The sequence below is a fragment of the Polypterus senegalus genome, chromosome 10 (genome assembly GCF_016835505.1).
Source record: "Polypterus senegalus isolate Bchr_013 chromosome 10, ASM1683550v1, whole genome shotgun sequence".
NCBI lineage: Eukaryota > Metazoa > Chordata > Cladistia > Polypteriformes > Polypteridae > Polypterus > Polypterus senegalus.
This window is the reverse complement of record NC_053163.1, coordinates 69,722,094-69,742,449: the sequence shown is the minus strand read 5'-3', so window position 1 is coordinate 69,742,449 and position 20,356 is coordinate 69,722,094. Positions and strand designations below refer to the sequence as shown.

Genomic DNA, 20,356 nt, shown 5'->3' with positions numbered 1-20,356 from the left:
GTATTTGAGGGTTCCTCTAGAGCAGGGGTCCTCAATCACAGTCCTGGAGGTCCGCAGTGTCAACAGGTTTTTGTTATAACCGGTTGCTTAATTAGAAAGCAATCCTTGCCAATAATTTAATTTCATGACTTGTTAGTGCTTTAACTCTGTGGTAGTGTTTATGTCAGGTCATTCTCATATCAAAGATTTTCTTCCCCTTTCTAAGGATATCATCCACATGATTTGAAGGCTAAAATGAAGGAGTAATTCACAGTCTTTCACTTTTTTCTCTTCACTTTCCTTCCAAGTATTTAATTAAACCAAATAGTGCATGATAAATACACACAGGTATAAATGGTAACAAGCTAAATTGAGAAATGCTAGTCTCTTTTGCCATTTGCATGTTATTGCTAATTAGGAGCAATTAAAAATCAAGACTACAGTCGTTTAAAACTAAAATAAGCAATAAGGGTTCAAAATCTTAACTAGTGAGACAACTAAGGTGAAGCAGAAGTGTTACTTGAGCAATAAGTGCTTCTTTTTAAGCAATTGGGTTGGAGCAAAAACCTGCAGCCACTGCAGCCCTCCAGGACCATGACTGAGGACCCCTGTTCTAGAGTGTCTCTTTCTCTTGCACGATTTGGCTCAAAAACTAATCAGTACATTGTCATCTCATAACAGCCTTAAGTTTCGAGTTTGGTGTTTGTCCATCTAGCTATTTTAGCTCTAGACAGTCCTCAAAAAACTGTGACACACAGACAGACACACACCCATCATTGAGATATTGATATCAGAGGACCCTAAAGCATCAAGATCCGTTGAAACCTGGAAACCTTTCACTCCTCCCCCATAGACATTAGGTTATGGTGGGGGTGGGTGCAAAGCAAAAACTGGAAATAAAATATACAAAATTTCAAAAACATAAGGTAGATTTCAACTAAAATAGAATATGTGTGTCAAGAAAGTCAGAAAAACATGTGGTTCATGAAGGGTGGCCAGTCTAGCACAAGGTGGCATGGCTGTTATTTTCAGATTGCAAATGTGTGTGTGATGCGATTAATGATGCGATGAATGATTTAATATATTCATATCATAACTGGTACCATTCTACAAATCTTTGTATATTCTAATTATTCAGCCACTGGAGCATCAACAGAACCCCTTGACAACCAGAGGCATTTTGCACACTGGTTATAACATTCTTCTACTTCTTTCAGCTGCTCACGTTAGGGGTCGCCACAGCAGATCATCTTGTTCCATATCTTCCTCTCCTCTACATCTTGTTCTGTCACATCCATCACCTGTATGTCCTCTCTCACCACATCCATAAACCTTCTCTTAGGCCTTCCTCCCTTCCTTTAGCGTGGTCGCTCTGTCTTTTACATCCTTCTCCCATATACTCTGCACATGTCCAAACCAACACAATCTCGCTTCTCTGACTTTGTCTACTAACCATCCAACCTGAGTCGACCGTCCAATGTACTCATTTCTAATCCTGTCCATCCTCGTCACACCCAGTGTAAATCTTAGCATCTTTAACTCTGCTACGTCCAGCTCTGTCTCCTGCTTTCTTGTCAGTGCCACCGTCTCCAACCCATATAACATAGCTGATCTCACTACCGTCTTGTAGACCTTCCCTTTCACTCTTGCTGATACCCATCTATCACGAATTACTCCTGACACTCTTCTCCACTCATTCCACCCTGCCTGCACTCTCTTTTTCATCTCTCTTCCACAATCCCTCTGTACTGCTGATCCCAAGTATTTAAACTCATCCACCTTTGCCAACTCTACTCCCTGCATTTTTCAATATTGATGTTTTTGATAAATCCTACTATTTATTTTAAGGGTAGACAGAATGTCAGATGACAGGATTGTCTAACCCATGACAGAGAATAAGAGAGAAAGGCCACATATCGTTGACAAGGAAAGGGAGCAGAGTACCTTCTGCCCAATACAAAGTAGATCATGGTCCCAAATTTGAAGTAATAGGACTCTGCTGATATTTTAAGGCTAGGCAGTCTAGTGCAATGCTCTCCAGTCTGTAATGTCGTGACACAGAGCAGCACACAGTTTCTTGATGGGTGCCCAAAAAACTGGGCCCTTTGAGGACACTTTAGGGGAGGGTACTTACCTAGTGTCCCTGTCAACAAAGAAGAGCCAAGGCTTGGACTGAACTAATCACAGTAGTGGCTTTAAGGCTGCCTCAAGCCAGAGGTAACTTGAGCTTGGAGTAAGATGCAGGGTTTGGGTCAAAGTCTCAGTAGCAGGAAGAAGGGAGGTCAGGGGCTAGAAAAATAGAGATGGGAGGCAAGAAGAGAAAACTTTAAAGTACATAAGAGGTGAGCAAGTGGATGTTCCACTAAAATGTATAATTAAAGGCTAAATCCTGTATAACTAGGCCTGAGAGAAAATCTTGGGTTTGATTTATCTATTCATATATAATTTGTGTTCTGCAGCTGCGTGACCCTACATTCCATTTTATTTTGATAGCAAACACAGCTTAAGTCTGCTTGACATTATTCCATATATAGAAACACAACACAGGTGGCTTTTTGTGTTGCTATGTTAACTGTAAAGGTTACTTTCTTTATATCAGATGGTCAGGACTTACCTGGCCACTTTATTTTGCCTCGTATTCTATGCTTGATTTACAGTATGAAATATGTCAACTACCTTCTAGCATCTTGGGAGAAAAGCATATTTCCTTTCAGTGTGATATTTTGTCTTTCTTGCACCATTGTATCTGCACATTTTCCATTCAGGCTTCCTTATGTTTTACCAACCAGTTGTGACCCCTTTCTGTCCCACAGCAACATTTGTCCTCCTGCTTTTATGGTTCACTTTGTTAGAAGTTTCATGTTGGGGTGTGCAAGACCTAAGAGGTTACCTTGCCTTAGTTACCCCTTGACAGCTGTTAAGTGAGTCTGTTTGCAAGATGACCACTCACAAGCAAAACCCTTTTGAATAAGTGAGGTTCTTCTTTGACGCAATGCACCTTAGAGGAGGGCAACTCACGACAAGGATGGTGATGTGAAAAGTTCAGAATGGCAGTGCAGTAGAGTTCAAAGGAAGGGAGTCTGTTACAAGGTGTGCATTCACAGTTGAAAGCCTGAATAGACACTTGGAAAAAAAAGAATTCTCAAAGTGGGTCAATTTATGAAAAGGACATTATCTATATGAAACAGTGAAAGGCAACCTTTTTCGAGTTGCGGCGCACTAAGTCCAAAAATTTTCTTTTACTGCGCACCTGAGGGACTGCCCGTAAATAAAGTCGTGACGACACAATCTAAGGACAATCGCCAATAAAAACAGTTAATTTTACAAGTTTGAAAGACATTTTATTAATAAAGGAATCAAAGGATAAATCTTAAATTTAATTAATGTGAACGTTGAGATTGTTTTTCAGCACATATGAGATTGATGCGAGGATTAATTCTCGAAAGGCAGACGCGCATTTCCTTGTCGATCATTTGAAGTCTCTTGCGTTTCTTAAACTTAATTTCCGTAAGTGTTACATTAAATAAAATATTTTTTTAAAACATTATCTTTTTAATCAACCAAAAGTTCAAAAACATTAGCAATTTTAAATATTTTACAAAAGTTTTCACGGCGCCCCTAGAAAATTTGCGCCACACCGGTTGCCCGACAATGATATGAAATAAACCTTGCCACATTGGTGTCATAAACAGGATTTCTCAGACTGGTGGCTTGAGGCAGAAGTTTGCCACAGATGATAGAAGTCTCTGAAGACATTCTGTTGTGTAAAAAGGGCTCTGAAGAAGTAAGCCTGTTACTGGATCAGTGTTTGTACTCCGGAGACTGAGTAGCCACTTCAGCAAAAGTAGTTATCCTTGAGGTTAAATTGGTAATTATTTAACACTCTGTGCTCAGTGAGTAGGCCTCAGACTTTGACTGAGTGCACACTCAAGCTATGTACTGTACACTCACTGCAATAGCACTATTACCAAGTACTTTACAGTAGAGTCAAAAATAGAGTGCTACACAATCCAGAAGATTAAAAGAGTTTTTGTAAGTTTGACCATTGTGGAATGTAACAGGACAGGTTGATCTTGTGCTACTTTGCAATAGTAGATTGCACATCCTTTCATTAAGTGATAAAAACATTGAAGACATTATGGATAAAATGATTTATCCAATTGGCTTTGAACCAAGCAATAAGATGGTGCTGAGATATCTTTGAAGCAAGCATTTCACAGGAAATGGACGTGAATGTAATCAAAGTCATTTGGGTCAATTATGAAGAAGACTTCCTATTGACGTGCACAGAGTTGGCAGAAAGAATTCATAAATGGTGTCAGACTGCATGGACAAAGATTTAGAAAGGGAGATGCTCCCTTGAAGGAGATGGAAAGACAAATAAAAAAGAAGAGGCTTTTTGGAAGAAGTAGGTACTTTGACTCCTATTCTCAAACCATGTTTTAATTTGCACAAAACATCAATAGTTTGTGCCATGTTCTGCTCTTCATCCCCTTTTGCATAAACTCTGAACAGGATTGTGAAAGATTAATTCTATAGAGAAAAAGAAACCTGCTTGGAAATTGTAACAGTTGGTGTTTTCATGCATTTTGTAGAAATTTATTCCACATCTTCTTACATAATTTATGTTTTTCTTTTCATTATTAGGTTGCTTTGTGAATATGGGGATTATAAAATATTCTCTTTGTTCTGACAGAGAGGGAGATGGGGAGAGCGAGAGTAGAAAAGGAGATTTTGAAAGCTGCATTCTCAATCAGATTGCTGATACTGCGTATTATAATCTTTTGCACAAAATTGTGTGTGATCTCTGATTCTTCCTCATGAATACTACCTGTATGCTGATCAGGGAATAAAGAACTTTTGTATTTATGGCTAATGAAAGCAACTGATATTCTTACTTTATGCCACAAGAGTAGGACAGTGCACAAAACAGCCCCGAGGGGCAACATAAGCAAACAATACAAACTGGTACCCATTCTGAGATCTCGTCTACTCTGCTGTGATATTCTACTGATTAAAATCCTGAAAAGTAACAAAGAAAACAAATCACAAACCTTGCAGTCTTTTTCTGTTCTTGTTTCTTTCATATTTTTTCACCCAAGACTCGGCTTCTCCAACTCACCACCCAATTTCTACCTTCCTCAAGTACCAAGTGTAGACATATTAGGCTTCCTCCTAACGCCATTCTTTAGAAGAGGGGCTGCCATGAAAAGTGAAGCAACATTGGGCCTGACAAATGAAACAGCTTAAAAGAAAGGCAGAGATTCAGTACACTACTTTAACGCGTACATATCCAGACGCGTATATATATCCAGCTGCTCCTCTGAGATGAATGTAGTATATTTGAAAATTCACAGTCAGTTTGTAAGTATACTTCAAAATTATACAGAGTAATTATTAAGTTCCAAAGGATGTTTGCCCTTTCATAGTGGTTTCTCATATCATGTATTACTACATTTCTAGGATCCTGAGCTATCTTGTAACAAAATAATAAATTAATTAGTACTTTATACATGCAATGACTGAGCCTGCCATCATTGTACCTTACATAATAAATGGAACAAAATGCTAACTTACCAGGGTCATGACTGATAGAATCAAACTATGCATGACAATCCTGGGGTTGGTTTTTTATGTACTTATCTATTCATTTTTTAGTTGTACAAATTATAGTGTGAAATACTATACCCACTTCTCAAAGTTGAATTGTCAAGAGTCAAAAATTAAATTAACAAGAATGCACTTATTAAACAGCAATGCAGAATAAGTAGTTGCATCACTGTTTCCTAAGTTTAATTTTCAAAGTTTACACTCACTCACTTTCTATCCAGGTGTTAGTCTACACTCTACAGCTCCTCCTGGGAATGTCAATGTGCTCCCACCTTAGCCATGGCATTCTTGTCAATGAAAGCTCACTATTGAGCTGTACTTGGTTTTCTTCTAGGTGAGGCCTAACTACATATCCAGACTGCTCAGATGAATGGTGGAGCAGTTATGTGGCTTCTCCTTTTCTCTGAGCTCCTCACATTATTATGTGGAGTGTACTGAGAAGCCCTGCATAAGAAATTCAGCCACATAAATTCATGCTATAATACTTTTGGTTTCTACACAGCCCATTTTATACCAAAAAATTGCTGTGTAAATCATGAAAAGATGTCACAGCATCTCCTCATATAAACTTATATTTATGTGAGTGAACCAATCATAAGAGACTTGATTGTTTTGCAAAGGTTTACTTATTTTCCAACATTAGCAATTTGGAATTTGTCTGAAAATTGGATGTATTTTGAATTAAGAGAGCTACTCCACATCAAAGCCATAAAAAAGCTGCCAGACATCTTTATTCACCCCCTGCTTCACAGTAGTTCTTTTACAACAGGAAGAGTAGCAGCTGTCATGATCTGGTTTAATATTTAAAATTTGTCTGGCTCTGTATTCACTGCTTTTTGATATTTTTATTACTTGTTATGAGTTTTATTATCTGCTGAGTTCATTTTTTTTTAATTTAGTTGTTTCAAGGGTTCCAGAAATATGTTTGCATCTGCATGCAAAACCATTTTGTTTCTCATGTATGCCACTATGTTGTGTGGTTTTAGTGTTCAGGTTACCATGGCATTGCTATGGGTAAAGTCCAGGGTTGCACTGCTTGTGTCACTGGGGGCACAAGGATATATAGGTCAGTTCCATATACAGTATTTCCTGGTAAATATGATTGGATAAGAAACTTTTTCTTTAGATTCCTCACAAAACACGATTCGTCCCTATTAAGATTGCACTTTTGTATAGAAATTAAGGTCATGACAGTATCATTCTTTAGCAGAAATAAAGCAGCAGCATAACCATGGGTAGCAGGACATATACCTGGCAGAACCTGAGGTTCATACAGTTTTCCAAAGACATAAAAATTAGATAGCATTAATATTCAAATACTTGCTGCTTTGTATCTGTTCATAACCAGAAGGGAAAAATATCTCATGGTCTTTAAAAAAAAAACTAATGACAAAATCTGAAAGTAAAAGCTAATGTCAGAGACAAATTCAGCTCCCCAAAAACCCTTATTAGAATCAAAACATCATGAAAACAAGTTACTCAAAGCAAAAAAACAAAGAAATAAAATGCCATCCATTCCTAACAGGTACTGACTCAACACACTATTGCTTTCTTGTGCTTTGCTTTACGTTGCCTCATTTAACAGTCACTTTGGACCTCTCAGGTATATTTCTTGTTGTGTTTCTTTGCTGTTATTGTTCTGTCCTTTTATCTTTGGACTTATGATTGCTTATTTTCAAATACATCTTTGCTTACTGATATCTGATCTGGGTGTGATTAACTTGTATGCCTTTCTTGTAAATGTTGTTATGGTCGCTCAAAGGCAGACTTGAAGGTGTGCAATCAGAGATGAAAGCACAAAATTGATTAAGTTAAATCATAGTCAAAGGAACCAGCAGGACTGAAATATCAAAAAAAACGATGGAAAACAAATCACAGAAACCAAATTTAAAGTGAAAAGGAAATTGTCTTAGCACCTCCTGAAAAACTGCACCTAATTAAGCTCGGAAGAAAGAGGATATTTTATTTGGAGAGAATCCAATACATATGTATTTCTGCATTACTGTCCCACTATCTTTTAACAGGACTGCATGCTTTCATCATGTTCTATAACATAATAGACATCAATTGCATTAACAACATGGCCGTGACCATGCAGAACAAGCACACAGCAGCAACGCCTTTGTACAAAAACAGTGGCCCCAAAATGATGTCACCTTCATGACAATAAAAGATTGCATGAAACTAGGTGATTAAAAGGGTGAAAGAAAAGTTCCAAAGCCCCGGCTTGTAACAAATGTATTCTCGTGTCCCTTGGGCTTCAGACTTTCATCTTTGAATCTGCCTTTAAGCAATTCTGTTAGTGGTCTGCCTTTCACCACACTGACACAAGACATCTATGCTCACTAGATCGTAATGGCTCAGCAAGTGTGTTAAAATAAGCACATTACTGCTTGAATTGCACATCAGGATGTGTTCTTGACTTGCTGCTATTGCTTCCAGTCACAAAAAAACAGCTACTTAAAAGCTATTTTAAGACAGCCCAGGCACTGGTCATTTTGACTATGTCTGTTTTAGGGTTGTTTTTTCTTTTGCATTACTGTAAAGACAACAAACATACCAGGGTAATGTGGCTGATCAGAAGAATGAGTAGTACGTGAGGAAAATGGTGAAAAAGAGAATACAAACTAAACTAGAATAAGATTTCCCTTAATGGAATTGAGCAAAGACACTCCGAGGAAAAGAGCTGCATGCTGTCATTCGTTTGCTAACTCTCCAGCAGGTGTTTGTGGTGCAGGTTGCCTTCTCTAAGTAATGGGTAATTATCACAGGCTAAACAAATCTTTGAGACACAGCTCACCAGGCACTCTACAGAGCTGTTTCGAGTGCCAAGTCACATAAGGCTGACTTGCTTGCTGTAGTACAAGACATTTTGGCTGTGTACAACTATTAACTACATTTTTTTAGAATCTGAATGGCAGCAACAAATTTAGAAAAATGTGCCTAATAGCAAACAAAAAAATCAACTAAGAATATAAGAAGAAAAGACTTGCCAGCTTGGCTAGACATTCATGCATCCATCCATCCATCCATCCATTTTGAATGTACTTTATTCAATACATGGTCGAGTTGGAGCATCTGGCAAAAAGTTAGGAATCAACCCAGTCCACCATAGCACACATCCATGCACACTGAACCAATAAGCCATTCATAAATAAACCTAATAGAATACAGTATCTTATAGATATAGGAAGAAAACTACTGTATATTGAGAAAAACATGCACACACTGGAAGAATATTGACCATTCGGGAACTCAAAGCTAGTATCATAAAGCTCAGAGGCAGCTGTCCTAACGCCTGCCACACCCTGCTGCTCTCCTTAACCCTCAACTACTTGCACCATTCCTCATCTCATAAGTACTCGCGTGGTGTACTTTATGTGCCAGTGTTAAAATGGCTATTTATATGTATACTAAATTGTACATTTTTCAATGTAATTTAATACCATATTACTGAATAGTATGACACAGTCTAGGACCATCTTTATATGTAATACACTACCATGGCTGTTCATTTGTCTGTCCAGGATTTTAAATCACCTGTAGCTCACAAACCGTTTGACCTATTGACCTGAAATTTGGTACACATATACTATGTGACATCTACTATTCGCTTTCGGGTGATGATTGACCTCCACAGTTATTCCTCTTTTTATTTTATTGTAGAATCAACTCTCGGCAGCGGCTGTGTGGCGCATGTGTACGGGCACTGTTCTCATCCCAACCACCTTCACTGTCACTTCCCCTACCTCTTCATATCTTAAATCATTCTTGAGCCAGATGAGGTGCCAGATTAAGTGAAAAATTAAAGAAAATGTACTAAGTAATTGCAACATAAACACTGACTTGATCAGTTTTAACATGAAAAGATGCCAACAAAAAAAGAGAAGAAGCAGGCCGCTTAGGGTGGAGAAAAGAAGAGCTGCTCAGGAAGCAGCAAGCGCATCAACGTCTGAGCAAATGAATGCTAAACAGTGACAGAGAAAGAGGATGAAAACTAGGAATGCTCAAGTCAAGTGTATTCACTGCACATTATCATGTAGTGCTCCATTACTGGTCTGAAAATAAACCTGATCCACTTCTCCAGTGCTCGTTCCTCACTGGTCACACTTTCATCCACTGCAGGATTTTGCACATGTTTCACATTTCACTTGTTGAAAGTTCTTTGTAGACAAAGTCATTGCAAGAACAACATCTCATCATTGTCATACATACGAAATTACCCATGCGGTGTACCAACTGACAACTGTGCATCCACTCATAAAACCAGCAGGGGGCACACTGGAGGGAAACCATTGCAACATTGTACCTGTAGTGAATCAAGCTGAGGATAAATGGCGGATGCTGTCGGTATGTTCAAATAAAAGGACGTTGGACAAAAATTACTGAGATTGGTGTACAAAATACACCAGCGCAAGTAGTTAAGGGTTAAAGACATGACAATCCAGTGTACACCCAGCAGTAGGCAGACAAGGTTTAACTTGTATAGTTCGTGACAGTGGCCAGTTATGGGGCTTTGTGCAAGTCATTTTGCACTAGCAGAAAATGTCAATTCTGTCCTAAAAAGGAGTATCATAGGTGGAGTGATCTTGAAAAGTAATTATTCTCTTGCCTGGGCATTCTACATCGTTTTTAATATAACATGCTACTGTATTGAACTGGACTAGATGCTGATTAATACAAAAATCCTGAATAATTAATAAATAAATATATTACATAAAGACTTTTTCCCCTTTGATACACTTTAGCAGGCTTTGGCCTCCCAAACTGTCATTAGGAAGCGCATAATTAATAGAATGGGGTCAACCTGTGTCTAAATACAGCGTTTCACATGAGTGCAGGTTAATTACATCTGTGTCTGGGAAATCTCACCATTACTTAATGCAGCTCCCTGTACAATCTACACCATAAGGACAAATGACCGATCAAAGCAAATCTGGGCCATATGTACTTAGGAGTCCAGTGGGAGGAGGTATGATTTTTTGTGCTGTATACAGATATTATACTAGGACGAGGGGATCAGCCTTTTGCCAAGCTGCACCATATCTCAGAGTAAACCAGCATTCACCCATAGCTGACCGCTTGTAGGAACCCTGAGAGCAATTCTTTTACAGTGTGTTGATGATAAGGCTGTCAGAAAAGATTTACAGTGTTGAGTGAGAAAAAGAGCTAACACCATGTATCATTAATAATTTTATCCTAATATCCTGTGGGTTACTACATCCTCCCATTGTCACAGTTTTATTTTCGAAGCAAACTACCCTATTTCTTAAGCTTCTTGAAGGATTTATTTTCTATATCTTTAATATCAGGTTTTTCAGATATTCTCAATTATCAGACACTTTGGTCTGACTGTGTGATGTTACCAGTTGTTGTTCTGATGCTTGTCTGAAAAACTTTGAAGCAGAGGTTGTCTGTGCCTCTGTATGACGAGAAAGTATGTTAGTTCACTTTCTTTCACATGCAAGTCTATTATTATTATATTATATTATTATATCTGGCTGAAATGTGGCCAAAGGAGTTCATTCACTAATTACCATGATTGTGTGAAGTTTGTCATCCTTTAAATAATACGTACTGTATCTTGGATTCCATTCATCCTCTACCTAACATGCTTAAACCGATTCATAATAATATGAGGAGAGGTGTTTGGTAAAGCCTGAAGCATCAGGCACAAGGCAGGAATTAACTCTGCATGGGTTAACAGGTCATTGCAGGTCACACGTAAGCACTCATACAATTCTGAATAAATAATCACCAATTTACTTAACATGCCTTTCTCATGGATGTGGAAGGAAGCTGAAATGCCAAGATAAAAACCATGTAGACATGGAAGAGCATGAGAAATTCACAAAGAGAGTGGACAAGTTGGCATTTGAACCTAAGATTCTATGCTCTGAGCCAGAGTGTTAACTACATTTATATCTTGCAAACAAAACCAAAATATCACAAGCAGGCATGCAGCATGGAATTTAGGTCTTTGAATTTTTATCATGTATAGTACGTATGTGGGCGGCATGGTGGTGCAGTGGGTAGTGCTGCTGCCTCACAGTTAGGAGACCCGGGTTCGATTCTTGGGTCCTCCCTGCATTGACTTTGTCTGCGTGGGTTTCCTCCCACAGTCCAAAGACATGCAGGTTAGGTGCATTGGCGATTCTAAATTGTCCCTAGTGTGTGCTTGGTGTGTGTGTGTATGTGTGTGTGTGTATGTGTGTGCCCTGCCCAGGGTTTGTTTCCTGCCTTGTGTCCTGTGTTGGCTGGGATCGGCTCCAGCAGACCCCCGTGACCCTGTAGTTAGGATATAACGGGTTGGATAATGGATGGATGGATAGTATGTATGTATAAATGAACCATAAATGCATATTATGATACAACAAAATAGGCAATGACTTTATAGACATGGGCACACACTTATATTTGCATTTCATTTCATGCTAGATTGTGACTGAATGAGAAATGCTTAACATTCCTATGTAGGTCATAAAGAGTTTCTGTGCTTCACTTACTTATGACAAGATGGATGCAAGTAAAAATGTGTTTTATGGGGTGGCAAATTAGGACCTGAACTGGTATGATAACCCTTTGTGTTTTCCAACAGGTGGATGAATCGGCTTGGCCTAGCAGCAATTGGATACACGCCAGATGACAAAGTTACCCGACCTGATGAAGGTGAGAGCAAATCTTTTTAATGATTATTGCATTCAGCAGCAGCATTTTGCCTAAGAAAACATGGAAAAATAATGCTGCACAATGTATTGAATGCTACTTATTTTGTAAAGTATATGTAGGTGTGACTGATCAAAAGTTATGCACATTAGAACTCACAAAAAAAATGAATTTTTTTGTTCTCGCCTAAGTTTTTTTATGAAAATAAAGGAAAATAAAGCTGCAGTAGGTAGGTGGGGACAGAAACACACTATGTACCAACAGAATAACTTGTTGACTACTCAAATTTGAAAAGAATACCTGTAAAAATTTTTTACACCAGTTTTTATGTGGGCATGCCCAGGGGCTTTTTAGAGGGACCATTATCCACATTTTGGAACGTATGGAAAAAGTGTAATAACTTTTGAATGCTTCAACCCACATATATCAATGAGGGCTCTACTGAAAGCTTACACCTAAAGGAATCTACTGTATATCTACACACAGTGTCACTCTATTAGTTATGGAAATTCATGTTCCATAATAAAAACAATAAAAAATACACATTTCTATGTAAAAATAGTCAATACAAGTTATGGGCCAAAAATATATTTATATTTTTTATTTTTTACTTTTTTTTTTTTATAAAATGCACACAAACTATATATATTTCTTTTACAAACTGTTACAACACAGCTCAGCGTTTTTCCATGTGCCACTTGATGGCAGCAATCACTAGCAAGCAGAAAGCACAAGGGCGTGGCACGTCGCTCTCTGCCATTAGACGTTCCTGGGCCGGTTGAATACTTTCGCAACGCGTACATGCATCTATTATTTAATCGAGCGTTTATTTACGTTTAAACTTCTACTTTTATTCATATTAAAAATGCGAAAAAACTTGGCGAAATCACAATAAACAACCACGCACCAACTCTGCAGACTGGCACAAATGCCACCTTCACGCAGCTCCGATCGTTTTGTTTACAAGTTAGTATGGCAAGTTACATATCAAAATGCTCGGCTGCTCATTAGCTGTAAGTTTTGAGTGTCAGTCACAGTGTCCAATCAAACTGGTAGATTCTACCAGAGTTCAGAGCTATACGTCATCCTCCAAGCATTCTGTGACATTTTATCATTTTGTATTTTTAGAGGATTCACCATTTAGACTTTCTACTGTAGAGTCTGATCTTATTCTTATAAAGCATACTTCCACTTATAAGCCAAACATGACTGTGTTAAACACAGTGTAAAGTAAAACATGAAATTACAATAATGTATGAAATATAATGCTAAATAAAAACCTTCCATGTACTGTACTGTGAACAGATTGGGCACACTTGTAGCTACTCTTGACAGCAAGGCCAAATGATGTCTTTATTAAATAAAGCACTCAGGGCTAAATAATAAAATGGGGCAAACAAAAATAATACCATAAACAGAACAGAAAACAAGACAATACAGCCTGAACTATCACATAAACCACTCCCTTCATACCTCTAGCCTCTCTTCCCCAACTAACCTCTCTTCTTCAGACTCATTGAGCTACTGACCTGAGAAAGCATCAAACCATTCTATGGTCTAATGTCCTTTCTGTCCAGACCAGGCCACAGTGACCCATTTGTCTGCTTCAGAGTCACTGCATACCTAAGTCTTCCATAGCCCTTAAACGGATGCACCACACTTGTGTTATAATATAGAAGTTTCCTCCAAGGCAAAATGTGATGAGGTCTCAAAATGAAGCTATGGAGTAGGCTAAAATCTTAACGGATCTGTCCAATAGAGGCTCACTTGCCTTCAGCCAGGCTCCTAAGGCTATCTGCAAGCTTCAGCTGGAGCAGGCCCAAAATGGGGGCCTGGAAAAATAACTATAAATACCTCAAAAATAAAGTGAAACCCAGGAGGAGGAGGATAACTATTAACCCCTGGCGTGCGCACTAAACGTGTAACAAAGAATCTGTGTAAATTAGAGTTGTTAACAAAAATAGATAATAAAAGACTACAAAAGCTCAACAGAAAATCCAACAACAAAAACACACCAATACTCACATAACCTTAGATGAATGAATGTCACTCCTGAGCCTTCCCAGCCTGTTTAAATAAAGCAAACTTGCCTTTGGGCTATTTAAAGTCTGTTCACTCACCATTAAGGGTTCTCTGCTCTAATATCTGTTATTGACCATAAGTTTGATTTTCTTTGTTTGAATGAGATCTGGCAGCAACCCAATGATTATTTACAGCTTAATCAAGCTGTTCCTCATGGGTTTGCCAGTCTTGTGCCTCTGGTCAGGGTGGCAGTCTCACAATACTGTAAGGCTAAAAATGTAAACTATCCTCTAAAACCATACCGCAGTATGCCTTATTTGAGTCCATTGTCTTACAAATCAGTGGACCTACTCCCACTAGAACTGCCACTGTTTATCGACCATCCAAGCTGAATAAGGACTTTTTATTACTCAGTTGTCTGAGTTTGCAAATTCCTTTTGTTCAATGTCCTCTATTGTTATTTTGCTGGGTGATTTTAATATCCTTATGGACAATGTCAGTAATACTGTCATGCCTTGATAGTATTGGTCTACAGCAATTTATAGCTTTTTCTACTCACTCTAAAAGCAATATTCTTGATCTTATCTGTTGCTCGGGTGTTACTCCTCATAATAGTACTGCATCTGACCTGTCCATATCTATCATATTACACCATCTTAATGTTAAATACCCCATTGATTTTAAGATTCTTCTTTTTACTTTAAAGACCCTCCATAATCTGGCACCTCCTTATCTCTCTGTTCTTCATCCCATCTCCACTCCTTCCCGTATTCTTAGGTCCTCCTCCTTTATTAATCTTATTATACCTTCTGCTTGCCTCACTACCATGGGGTTTAGCAACATTTATTGAAGCTAAAGACAACAAAATTCTACCTCAAATACCTCGCCAAGCATTAGTTATCATGTTTCCTAAGAAAAATATATACTTACTACAATGTGCATCATACAGATGAATCTCTCTTCTGAATAATGACATTAAGATACTCATCAAAGTTCTAGCCAGAAGGACTGAGAAAGTGCTTCCTTCTGTAAAATCACAAGACCAAATGGCATTTATTAAATGCAAGCACTTAACTTCTAGCTTTCAACGTTTTATTAATGTAATATCTTCACCCATTAAATCTAACATTCCAGAAATCTTAGTATCTTTAGATCCAGAAAAATTATTTGATCTGGTTGAATGGGAATACTTGTTCACCACATTGCACAAATTTGGGTTGAGCCCAAACATATGTGCATGGATCAAACTACTTTATACTCGTCCAAAAGCCTCAGTTTGTGTTAATAACATTATTTCTGACTACTTCAAACTTGAGCCTGGTACTCAACAAGGATGTCCCTTATCACCTTTATTGTTTGCAGTCGCCACACTAATAAACTTGTACATAGATAATGTCTTTGTATCCTATGAACTTCTCATCAACACAATTCTTCCACTGCTATCAAGCTAGGAACTTTGCCAAACAGAACTGCCAAATTTTCCTTACCTCCTACCTTTTTCTATTCCTGAAGAAATAATGATCAGTCTTGAAAACTCAGATAGCATCTCTAAAATGTATAAAAAACATTTTAAAGTCCCTTCCTTTCAAAGACCCCAGGGTATATTGTGGAAAGGCTCTGTCACTTAATATTTCAGAAAAGTGCAAGGCAGCCATGCGCAGAATACAGTCTAGCTCCTTATGTGCAAAGCATTCAGTCATTCAAACTAAAATAATGTATTGCCTGCATTTATCTTGTTTAATATTGTCCAGAATGTTTCCAAGACAAGATTCAACCTGTGAACACTGCAGTCTTGTTCCATCCTCACTGGGCCATATGTTTTGGGAGTGCACCAGCTTCAGTGGCACAATCACTCTGAACCCATTAACAGTTGTGTTTGGTGTACTCCTAGACAGGCTTAAAGTGGTGAAGGACAAACAAACTGTAATTGCCTTTACTTCACTACTAGCACGCAGACATATCTTGCTCAGCTGTAGGAATCCTTGCCCACCACTTTTATGACAGTGGGTAACTAATCTACAGTATATTAATAAAAGGCAAAGCCCTCACTGACTGACTGACTGACTCACTCACTCATCACTAATTCTCTAACTTCCCGTGTAGGAAGAAGGCTGAAATTTGGCAGGCTCATTCCTTACAGCTTACTTACAAAAGTTAAGCAGGTTTCATTTCGAAATTCTACGCGTAACGGTCGTAACGGTCATAACGGTCGACAATATCCGCCATGTTAAACTTTCTTATTTATGGCCCCATCTTCACGAAATTTGGTAGGTGGCTTCCCTGCGCTAACCGAAACCGATGTACGTACTTATTTTGGTGGTATGATGCCAATGTCGGCCACCAAATTGAACTTCACAACTTCACTAATTCTCCAACATCCCGTGTAGGTAGAAGGCTGAAATTTGGCAGGCTAATTCCTTACAGCTTACTTACAAAAGTTAAGCAGATTTCATTTAGAAATTCTACGTGTAACGTTTATAACGGTTGAAAACGTCCATCATGTTAAACTTTCTTATTTATGGCCCCATCTTCATGACCCCATCTTCATGAAATTTGGTAGGCAGCATACCTGCGCTAACTGAAACCGATGTACGTACTTATTTCAGTGGTATGACACCACTGTCAGACGCCATATTCAACTTTCCAGCGGTCTTTGTTACCTATGGGCCCATCTTCAAGAAATTTGGTACGCAGGTTCCCAATGCTAACTGAATCCTACTTACGTACATATATACGTTCATAGCCTGCAGCTCGGTCACTGTGTGAGGCGGTGTTGGGTCCCCCATCCCCACGCCTCCCACATTGTTGGCTGCCTGCCTATATGGTCGTCCGTCGCCCGTCTCTTCATTCCCTTCCTTGCTTCGCCACAGTATTCACGTCTCCCTGCTGATAACTGCAGCCTTTTTATTTAATCCACGGCTTCTCTATCGTTCCAGCCATACCCCCATTAACATGTCTATCGAGGTGATCACCATCGATCAAAGAACTGTCACTTACCGAGTGGTTTTCATGCCCGGAGATGGCACCTATCTTTTCCATTCTCTTTGTTACACATTGCACGGCCATATCAGGCTCACTCTTGATATCCGGAGGAACATTGTTTCTTATGTATTGAATGACTGGGACAGGTTCAAGGTGTGGACTGATGACGGTACAGGAGATAATTATACTACACAGGAGCACTATAAGAGTGAAATGCTTAAGCCCTTCACCTATGGTTCTGCATGTGAGTTGATGGCTGCCGCTGAATTATTCGGTTGTCGCTTTCAAGTGTACCGAAATAGCCAAATATTTTACACCTTTCGACAACCTCCAATGCCTCTTAAACATCGTAGATTCACAGGTGACGATTTCAGTAGTGGACACTTTGATGTTTATGAATGTTTAAACTCTCAAAAGCTGGATGTGAAGTTATCGATGAAACTGGTTGTATGCTTACAACGCTGGACAGATGCCGAATGTCATTTCAACACAACAAGTCCTGCAAATACTAACGTAATTGAAACAAACCATGAAACTCAAACCGATTATGACAGCAGCAATTCAAGCTGTGAGATTTGAGGCAAGATTGCTTTTCACATGGCCAACTGTACGTTGCATGCTCAAGAGTAAGCTCAGCGCACAGCTTGGTCATATTACAACCGGAGGGCCGAACTGACAGTGTGGTATACAAAGAGATCCTTAACAAATAATTATTGGTATATTTTCTCTCAGTTTAAAAAGGTTTACTTTTCTTCTTAATAAAAATTTTAAGGCAGTACTTTGCCGATGCGAAGCGCGGGTATTTTGCTACTGTTCTATATTACTTTAAATTGGAAAAATCAAATTCTCACTTAGAGGATCTGTTCAAAATCATTTGTAAAATATGGCAGGATCTGATTAGTAACATTTTAGAATCAACTCCCATTTTGGGGAAAAGGGTACCCTTCCTTTCTTGTTCCTTTTATAGAGTAGCTTTGGCTGCCTGCTCTCCTCTCTGTCTCTTGGGTAAGGGTTGAATTTTGATTTGCTTTGTATTGTTAAGTTTGACATGATTGTATGGAATTTTATCTGCTTCTAATTAAAATCAATAAAAAACTTAAATAAATAAATGAATCCCACTTTAAAAGACATCTTTTTAAGCTTGCTTATTCTGTTTGATATAAATGTTAGTTCATTTACTTAATTTCAATGTTGCATTAACACTGGTTTTATTGTAAATGTAATATTTTATTTATTTTATATTGTGACTGTTGCTATTATTCAGTTTTGTAAGGCGTCCTTGAGTGCCTTGAAAGGCACCTATAAATAAAATAAAGTAATAAAAAATTACAATAACAATTTAATATATATTTTTTTGTTTTATTATATTTTACTTTTTTACTTCTGCTTTTACTTTTTACTACATTATATTATTCATTGGTATTTAAAATAGACAATTGTAATGAAATACTCGAGTACTGTAAGTGATTTTCTATTTATAATAACTAAGGACCAAACTGTGTTCTTCCCATGCCCCACTCTTCTATAAACCATCTCTTCAAATACAATCGCTTTCTCTAATGGAGGTGGGGCCTGACACCCTTTGAGCAGCTCAGCAGCAAGAACATGCTTGGGGGTTGGCGAGCAAAACGAGCACGGGGCAGAGCCCCCTAGTGTACTTTAATATAATCATATTATAATGATATTATCATACTGATTAGTTGGGAAATCTCCTAAACAAAGTAACATAATGAAATGTGATGAAGTCTAATTAAGCATGTTGAAAGAAGAATTCACCACCTGTCAGTTAGCTTGTTTTGTATATGTGTTGCAGATTATTGGAGCGAAAGTGACCAGGATGAAATTGATGGTTCCTTAACCCTGAAACAAGAGGGCCCTTCATCAATGTGTGATACATATCATCGAACCCCCTCGGTAAGTTCATAGACTAACAGAATAACTTTATATAACAGAATAGCTTTTTTGATAGTGAACAATACATTTTTCACCCCTGGTGTTAGGAAATGTCAAACAAGAAAGAGTAAAATTACGAGTCAGCTACACTATATATACGGTCAATAAAGAGGAGAAGAACAAAACAAAGTGACATTGTGCGCAGTTATGCAAGGATCAAATGCAATAAGTGTTAAGATAATTAACTCTAGTCCTACAGAACAGACAGTAAGAAAAGGAAGCTGAAATATTATACAGTATCTATTCAATTTCCAAAAAGTATTAAGGCAAGAATTGGAATACTGCTATATAGTTAAAACCCTGAAAGGCAAAGCATTTTAACCAAGAACTAATCTGAAGGGAACAGTTTAGCTTCACAAAACATAAGCTGAATAAACAACAATCAAATGGTAACTGGAGCCAGGACCAAACAAAATCAAAATTAGTTATGGCAAGAGAAGGGAATGCTACCACAAGGAAAAGAATTAGCCTTAAGTGATCAGGAGGATAATTTTATATCAGAGTAGAAGATAAACAAAAACAAAATCATTGTTGAATGGAAAGTGGTGTTGTGATGTCTGAAAAGAGTCACCACAAGAATTTAAAATAGTGACCAGGCAATGAAACATAAATAAAATACTAAGCCTAATCTGAAACCAGGAGTCTCTCCTAATATCAGAACCAAAATCATAGTCAGAGTATCAGAGCCAGGGATGTAGTAAATGGATCATCTAATTGTAACACACACCACTGCAAAAGACATCATTTATCCATAAATCATTGTAAGCTTGTGTTTGTTTCGGCACGCACTGTGCATTTTGTATTAATTATAATATGCAACCAGTAAACATCATGCAGTGCTCATACAACAACATAGACTAGCATCAGGAACATACTAAAATAATATACAGTAAATTCCCAAAACACACTGCAACTACTAAAGAAGAAAAATAAAAAAAGTGAATCATGACAAGTGAAGGTAAGAACCATAGTTAACCTTGCAAAAATCACTAATAAAGCCCAAAGATTTTTTTAGCAATCCAGAATCATGGATGCCTTCTAAAGTGTTATGCTGGCTTATAAACTGTTGTACCAATGATGTCATAGGCTGTGAACTCTTAGGCCACACCCTCTATAAGCCACAACATCTTAACAACAAGGCTCA

General features: G+C 38.1%; 1 protein-coding gene across 2 annotated transcripts in view; it reads left to right on the top strand.

Moving 5' to 3' along the window:
* Positions 1-20,356, top strand: part of si:ch211-26b3.4 (connector enhancer of kinase suppressor of ras 2) — a 615,118-nt gene that overhangs the window by 574,811 nt on the left and 19,951 nt on the right. For both annotated transcript variants that reach the window (XM_039765942.1, XM_039765943.1), the window contains exons 19-20: positions 12,188-12,258; positions 19,073-19,173. In XM_039765942.1, the coding sequence (XP_039621876.1) occupies positions 12,188-12,258; positions 19,073-19,173 (172 nt within the window). The remainder of the gene's footprint in view (positions 1-12,187; positions 12,259-19,072; positions 19,174-20,356) is intronic.